Here is an 8,839-nt window from a genome sequence, read left to right on the forward strand (position 1 = left end):
ATATATAAAACAACCCTTACCTTCCATCTTAGAATCAATATTGTGCATTGATTCCAAGGCAGACGAGAAGTAAGGGCTAGGCAATGGGAGTTGTGACTTACCCAGGATCACACAACTAGGAAGTGTCTGAAACCAGATTTGAACTCAAGACCTCCCATCTTTAGCTGGGCTCTCAATCCACTGAGCCACCTAGCTGTCCCCATGTTCGTATCCTTTTCAAAATCTGCATATATGTTTGTACATGCATGTTGTAGCAAATGTCAAGAATCCTGAAAAATCTTATATATTTTAGTTCCAGATTATGACATGCTATGATTGAAATGCCCTGTCAGTGTGAAACTGAACAGTTTAACTTTCATCTTCTCTTCTCTTCTTCTTTTATCTCTTTAGGATACTTTGCCATGAGGAAATGATGTTGGATGTCGGCGTTGTGATAATGTTCCACCGAGAAACTCTCTAACCTAAGGAAAGACATCTCATAAGAAAGCATTTGAAAATTTAGCCCTTTCTTTGCCTCCAGATTGCTTAATTGCTCATGCAAACATGGTTTCTACCAAGTCAAGATGAAAAGCAGGCTCCTTTCAGGCTACTCCTAAAACCAGGTTCTGCTAATTACAAAGGTTAAAAACAAAAAGCTTTGATCCTGTTCATAGAATGATTTGTGATCCCATTGGTTTCAGACTGACTTGTTGACTAATGCTTAAAGTAAAAGTGGAAGGCTTAACAAAGTTTTTTTTGGTGGAAATTGAAAGATTTGGAAATAGTATTTTTTCTTTTCTAAATTTCTCCCCTTTATCTGATGTCCAGAATGAGTAGCAATCTGACAACAAACTTGAGCTTGGAGGCTCTGCTGAGTGCCTCGGAAGAGAAGCAAAGAAATGGACTTTCTAGAACAGGTCACACCATCGTGGCAGTATTCCTTGGTATAATCCTTTTCTTTGGTTTCATCAATAACTTCATTGTGCTCGTCCTCTTCTGCAAGTTTAAAGTCCTTAGAAATCCTGTGAATATGCTTCTACTGAACATTAGCATCAGTGATATGCTGGTCTGCCTTTCGGGCACCACACTGAGTTTTGCATCCAGCATCCGAGGCAGGTGGATTGGCGGGACCCATGGATGTAGGTGGTATGGCTTTGCCAACTCTTGCTTTGGTAAGAAGCCCAAATATCTAAAGTGTCTTGGCAGTCAACAGTAGGGTCATGGACTCTTTTTTTGAATGTAGTTAAAAGTCTGAGGAGAATTTTAGTTCTTGTGTGAGTATTCACATAATATGGTAAATCAAAAGCTTCTGACTTTTCAGGGTGTTTTTCAGATTCCCAACCAAGCCTAAATAATACTGTATTTCCCTTTTTTTGAACCACAGAAGTAAAGATGAATCCTGTAAAATGCATGACCATGGAGGACTTGCACTATGTCTAATTATATTAGCTAAGTAGAGTTATTAATTTTCAAAGAACTCATGTTACTTAGAATGGTTGAATAATGAAATGGTAAAGACAGTGACTGATTGATTACTGGTTATATTCTTTGGGAACAAGATTTCTCACACATAGCTCATTGTAATAGACAGTTTATTTGGTTAGTTATAGTTTTCTCTGAGTATGTAAAAAAATTACTTGAGATCTCTGAGAGAATTTAGCACCTAAAAAGCTATATTCCTAACAGTTTGGTCTACTTGGTTGCAATACTAATTTATACCTGGAAATAGAATTTATAGGCACCTAGTGGGGTGCAGTAGATAGAGTACAGGGCCTGGAGTCAGGAAGACCTGAGTTCAAATATAGCCTTATTACTTGTGTAATCTTAAGCACATCATTTAACCCAGATTGCCTCAATTTCCTTATTTGTAAAATGATCTGGAGAAGGAAATGGCAACCAGTGTTTTTGCCAAGAAATCTCCAAAAAGGGGTCATGAAGAGTTAGAAAAGCCTGAAAATAAGTAAACAACAAGAAAAATAGAGTTTATGGGCCAGAATCAGAGAAGAATCAGTGTAGCAGAATAGATCACTGTTCCTAGAATCAGGAATTCCAGTGCTTAAAAGGCCTTACTCTGACTGGCAATGGCTTTGTGACCTTGGGCAAATGACAGGAAAATTTATAAGATTATGAATTGTAGAGCAGGTGCACAGTGGCCCTGATACAGTGACTTTGCTCACTAGGAGTTCTCTATTTCAATGACATTAAAGCAGGTTCAGTTAAAAAAATAGTATCCTAGATTCTGAAGGAACTTCAGGAATCATTTACTCCAAACCCTTTATTTTACAGATGAGAAAACTAAATCCCAGAGAAGTGACTTGCCCAGGATGAGAGAGATGTGTTAAAGAAGTCCCTTTTTTGTAACATAATTGTACTTGTTTGTGAGATACTTGAAAAAAATAGGCTATCAAAATTGTTATTTTTTAAAAAAATATTTATTTATTAGTTATAGATAGAAACAATTTTTGACAATTGTTTTCTGATACTCGGATTCAGATTTTCTCTTTCCGTCTCTATCCCCTCCTTCTCAGGCATTAAATAGTCTGAAACAGATTATGCCAATGTTTTCATGTAATACATTTTTCCATATTGCTCATGTCATGATAGGAGACACATATCACATGTGCAATAAAAAATTCTGGAAGGAAATGAAGTGGAACATGGCATGCTTTTATCTGCAACAAATTCCAACAGTTCTTTCTTCAAAATTGTTCTTAATAAGCAAACTAGGTATTTTGATATATTGGTATTGGTATATTGATTCACCTTTTTCACAAACTTTTGTGGTTAATCCTTCTTTCCCCCCAAAAAGGTTTGATAAAAGCTTTTGCTTTGGGGGAAAAAGGGCTAGAGATGTGGCTAGAACAGCTTTTGGCCAAACAAAATGTGGTTGTGATTGTTAATAAAGTCGTGTCTGACACTATTTTGATTTTTGGCAAAGATACTAGGATGGTTTGCAATTTCTTCATCTCATTTTTAAAGATGAGGAAACTGAGACAAGTAGGGTTGCCTAGGATCACACAGTTAACTAGTATCTGAGGACAGATTTGAACTCAGGTCTTCCTGACTCCAGGCTCAGCACTCTATCTACTGCACCACCTAGCTTCTTTAAAATAATCATCTAAAGCAGTCATGGGCAAACTTTTTAAAGAGGGGCCAAAGGAAAGGAAGTGCTCATCTGTCAGTTGGTTTCTAAGACAACTCTTTCGAAGTTTCATTGTATTCTATCCTATTCATTGTATTCGCCAGATTAGGAATAATGTCATGCAGCCAGATAGAACAATTGAGGGGGCTGCATCTGACCCATGGGCTGTAGTTTGCCCATCACTGGTCTAAAGAAATGTAATCTATAACATATATTCTTGAAAACAAGAGATGCGTATGAATTAAATAATTGAACTCACTGGGTCATTACTGATGAATCACTGAAATTTGCAAGGTTGGGAGTTATCTCCCATTAAGATACTCATGCTTTTCTTTATGAATCCTTTCCTTAGTAATTGAAGAAGGGGAAAGGGGAAAGAAACCAAGGTCAGATGGATAAGAATTGTCCCATAAAGCTTTTCTCTTACCTTTTCAATCCTGATCTCCAAATCTATAGCATATTATTATGAACCTCGAGTGGAGGGCAGCTAGGTGGCACGGTGCATAGATCAATAGGATTGGAGTCAGAAAACCTAAATTCATATCTAGCCTCAGAAACTTACTGTGTAATATTGGGTTAGTCATTTAATTCCTGTTTGCCTCAGTTTCCTCATATGTAAAATGAGGATAATAACAACACTTACCTCCTAGGATTGTTGTGAGATGATGTTTGTTAATTCCTTTACATAGTAAAACAATATAAATATGTTATTGTCATTATTGCTATCACATGTTTTATTATTTGTTATTATATGTTAACTAAACTATGAGAACTTGATATTTCTCCTCCCATTTTTAGGGCCATTAGCCTGTAAAGAATATTGGAATGTTGTGTTGGCAAGTCAAGGTACTTTCTCCTTTCCAAATTACTGGAGATAATCTTTAACACACAACATACTTTTCCAGTGTTTCTTTTCAATCACCAAAAGGTTTTGCTAATACAACTTGTGATGGACATAATTTGATTTATTTGGTTACAACCTACTTTACCTTCCTTACATTTTAGCTGGGAGTCAGAAGATGCTTAATAGCCTTACAGTTATATTTATAAGTTACCTTTTATGTGTATTACTTTCTAGGTAGGTTTCCATAGATGGATGATCTTATACATTTTTTTGTTGCTTCTTGCTAGTTTCAATTTTAGAAAGTAGCATTTTTTGACCTTTGCCTAGGAAACTTCCTTCCTTCCTTCCTTCCTTCCTTCCTTCCTTCCTTCCTTCCTTCCTGCCTGCCTGCCTGCCTGCCTGCCTGCCTGCCTGCCTGTTTACACCTTCCTAGATGTAAGTACAATCTATACTCTCATCTTCACTACTGATTGCTATGTGAGTCTTGCTTGAGCTGCTTGAGGCTTCTCAGTTCCTAGGACTCATTATCTTGGTGCTGGTTTTAGTGAGAGCATCCAAGTGAGGTAACCCTGCTAAAGTTTAGCGTTCCAAAGCTTGAGTAATTCATTAACCCAGGTTGCCTAGCAGCAGGGATTACAGGCATGTGCCACCATGGCAACTATCTTCTTGGGGTTCTTATTGCCACTCATATATGCACTAACTACAGGTCTATTCCAGTTGGGTCAGACTCATATGGGTTTTACAATTTTTCTCTGCTCCTGACTGGTTGATATTTTAAAGCTGATTGTTACTTTAATAGAGGCAGGGGCTATAGTTTGGCCACTTGAATTCCCTCTCCTCACCAAATTTTCTGTCTCTTTAGTTCTTGCTTCTCCTTTTTCTCTATGTTTTATATGATCATAAAAGTTTGAGGCTCTGTCCCTTGAGTTTCCAGAAGAAAAGATTGGCAGAGAGACTAATTATTGCATTTCCTACAAGACTGAACTTGCTCTGCTCAGGGATGGATCTTTAAGATGAAGGTTTAAAAGTTTTTAAGGAATTTAAAAAAGAATAAAAGTGTTCATTTCTTTGTGGAACCTATTTTAAGATTGTCTAACTCTCAAAAAGGAAACAATAACTATTTAGTGAGTATCATCAAGAATGAGTCCCTTGAGACCATTGATCATTAGCACTGGAAAAGACCTGAGGCTGTCAAGTATATCGCTTTTATTTTTTTAAACCTTTATGTCAGGGACCATTGGGGACCACCTGGTTGGGGGCTCCAAGGGGTAAGCTTGCAGACAGACTCAGGAGGGCTGATGGCAATCAAATGGCACCAAATCACAGCTTTATTGAGTGAGGTGATGATATTTATAGGAATCTGGGTTGCTACCCAAACGTATCCATCCACATGGTTACAGACAATATTTTCATAGTAACAGATAGTCAATCACAGAGAGGCTTGAAGAGAACAATGCATCCTGTCAAGGTATTGATCTATTGGGTACAATCTGCATGGTGATTGGAGGATTCAGGGGTACCCATAAGATACATGAAAACATACATGAAATGAGGCTCTCTTCTGCTAGAGTTTCCAGGGGATATAGTACACAAGACTTCTCTCAGGTCATCCCCAGGTCACTTAAACCTATTCAATGTACTATGATTCCTTTACTGTACTATGATTCCTTTACTTAGGAGTCCAATAAGTTAGGGGTTCTATCTCCCTTACCTTCCATCTTAGAATCAATACTGTGTATTGTTACTAAGGTAGAAGAGCAATAAGGGTAGGCAATTAGGGTTAAGAGACTTGCCCGGGGTCACATAAGCTAAGAAGTATCTGAGGTCAGATTTGAGCCCAGGACCTCCCATCTCTAGGCTTGGCTCTCAATCCACTGAGCCACCTAGCTGCCCTCTCCTTCATTTAAAAAAAAAAAAAACCTCTTATCTTCTGTCTTAGAATCCATACTGAGTATGGGTTTCAAGGCAGAAGAATAGTAAGGATAGGCAATGGGGATTAAATGACCTGCCCAGGTTCATGTGACTAAGTGTTTGAGGTCATATTTGAACCCAGGACCTCCATCTCCAGAACTGGTCCTCTATCCATTGAGCCACCTAGCTGCCCCCAAACCTTTCATTTTTATAGAAGAAACTGAGTGACAGAGAAGTAGTTTGCTTAAATCAAATAGCTAGTAAATATCTGAGATTGGATTTCTTCCTTAACTCAAGTAAGAGATTCAAGTTTCTTCTCAAATTCAAGTCCAGGATACTATCCACTATGCCATTTTAGAGGCAGCTAAATGGCATAGTAAATAGAGTACTGGATCTGGAGTCAGGAAGATATCAGTGCTGATCTGGTCTCAGACACTTACTAGGTGTGTAGCCCTAGCCACCTACTTAACCCCTGTCTATTATCACTTTCCTCAACTTTAAAATGGGGATAATAGTGGATACCTACCTCACAGGGTTGTTTTGAAGATCAATACTTGTAAAATGCTTATTGTGGTATCTGGCACATTGGATGTACTTTATAAATGCTTATTCCCTAAAAAGTCTGAGCAGATTTGACTTCTGCTCTTCCCCAAATCCTAGAAGACTTACACAAAACAGATTGCAGAGTAGATAAATGGACTAACAAAAACTTACAATACATTTCCAACTGCTATCATGTCATCTTAGAAGATCATGAGCCTGTGAGTCCCCTGATTTCTGCCCTTGTTGCTGCTTTACAGCATGACATTGTCAGCTAGGAGATTGAAAAGAGGCAGGGAGAGAGGTGGAAGGGATGTGGCAGAGGCACTTATAAGATTGTTCCTAAGACCAATGATGGAGCCTAGATGCTCTTTTTCACCAGAGGAGCACAGAAACACTACAAATACGTTGTTATTCCCTTTCAGAAAGTAAGAGGGGGAAGTGCTTCCTACTGGTAGCACCATCCTAAGCCAGACACAAATGTGGAGAAACATCTCCTACTGCCAGCATCAGCACATCCTAGATGGAGCTAAGGAGGATGACTTATGACACTCCTATCAGCATGAGCTGGAGAGAGCTCTCTCTCTCTCTTCTCCCCTCTTTCTGGAGATTTGTTGCCCAGACTCTTCTGGTCACTAAGTCGGCATTCAGTTGTATGTGTTAGTTCTTGTTTTTCTGCCCAAGCAGCACTCAGTTGCATCACTGGGGATGATGATACAATGGTGGTTATATTTCACTTTCTTTTGAAAGTACATGTTTTAGTCTGATCATGTGACATACCCAGATTCTTGGGTATCCTAGGAGGCATTCTCTGCCTGGCTCAGTACCAGTGAAATTGTGTACTATGCAGTATAACTTGAATGTTGCCTCCCCCTGCTGCCCAGTTGATGTGTGCACAGGCGATGCAAATTATTTTTCCTGGACAATTAGTTTCTTAATTATATTCTACTTAGGTTAATATTAAAATTAATCATCTTTCCCCAAGACAAATAGAAATGATTTTTTATTATCTATGTTATCACTTATTCCATTACTATCGACAAAAGAGAATGAATCATATTTAAATTAAAGGCACCTAAGCTCATCTTAGTTGCTTAAGTGCTCTGAGCCTCTTTCTTCATTTCTAAAATGAGGAGGTGGACTTGAATGTCCCTGAGGCCCCTTTTAGCTTGCAATGTTTGTGATTATATAAATATAAATATATCATTATAACTTTGAAAAGTTATCTTTTAACTATTCAGTGTCACTAGGCATCATTGATATAGGGATAATAATAATGCTTTTTATTTGTATTCTCTTTTATTGTTTTAAAAGTACTTTCCCAGGGGGCAGTTAGGTGGTTCAGTGTTTAGAGAACCAGGTTAAGAGGTGGAAGGTCCTGGGTTCAAATCTACCCTGAAACATTTTCTTTCTGTGTGACCTTGGACAAGTCACTTAAATTAATTGCCTAGCCCTTACTGCTCTTCTGCCTTAGAACTGATATTTGGTATGGTTTCTAAGAGAAATTAAAAGGTGTGTTTTTTTAAATAAAAAAATTATATATTTTTTTTCATGTGTTCTTTGCAACATTTTTGTAAGACTACTAGGGTAAGCATCTTATAGGTCAGGAAATTGAGGTGCATTAGAATCATTTACTCAAGGTCACACAAGGTGGTAGAACAAGTTCTTAGACCTTAGTGTTTTTATTTTAATACTCTCCTCTATACAATACCGGCTCATAATAATGTTTCAATGGAGCTATGAACTGATCTGAACATCCTATCCAAAGTAGAGATCACAATTTTTACCTTCTTTTAATCCTGTCGCATTAATATGGATGCTTTCTACAAGATTACTGATCTCTATCCATTCATAATATCTCATTCCCATACTGACTGACCATATCAATGTGTTTGCTTCTGAATTCTGGGTACCCAACCTGTTCCATTGATCAACCTCTCTCTCTTTTTTAATCAAGATACTGGCTTAAATTTGAATTAAACTGTACTTCATAATACAGGTTGAAATCTTGAGATCTAGAGCTGATTGATTCCATTTCTTCCCCCACTTTTAATGATTCCCTTTCAAATTTTTGACCTTTTGTTCTTTTGGATGAATTTCATTATTATTTCTCTAACCCTATCAAATATTCCTTCAGTCATTTGCTTGACATGACACTGAATAAGTAAGTTACTTTAGGTAGTATGTTATTTTTGAAAGTGTATTTGCCTGAACTACTCATGAGCAATTAACATTCTCTAATTATTTTGGTTTGCATTTATTTCTATGAAATGCTATATAATCTGATTCATGTAGTTCCTGGGAGAATTGTGGTATATACATTCTCATATTTTACAATACTTAGATATATCCTTCCTTCCTTCTTTCTTTCCTTCCTTCCTTCCTTCCTTCCTTCTTTCTTTCCTTCCTTCCTTCCTTCCTTC

The 8,839-nt window shown here is 37.6% G+C and overlaps 1 protein-coding gene across 1 annotated transcript in view; it reads left to right on the forward strand.

The window, feature by feature from the left end:
* Positions 1 to 799: 799 nt before the first annotated feature.
* Positions 800 to 8,839, forward strand: part of LOC123242598 (opsin-3-like) — a 259,036-nt gene continuing 250,996 nt past the window's right edge. The window contains exon 1 of the mRNA XM_044670486.1: positions 800 to 1,151. Coding sequence (XP_044526421.1) covers positions 800 to 1,151 — 352 coding nt within the window. The remainder of the gene's footprint in view (positions 1,152 to 8,839) is intronic.

This window comes from Gracilinanus agilis, chromosome 3, assembly GCF_016433145.1.
Source record: "Gracilinanus agilis isolate LMUSP501 chromosome 3, AgileGrace, whole genome shotgun sequence".
Taxonomy (NCBI): Eukaryota; Metazoa; Chordata; class Mammalia; order Didelphimorphia; family Didelphidae; genus Gracilinanus; species Gracilinanus agilis.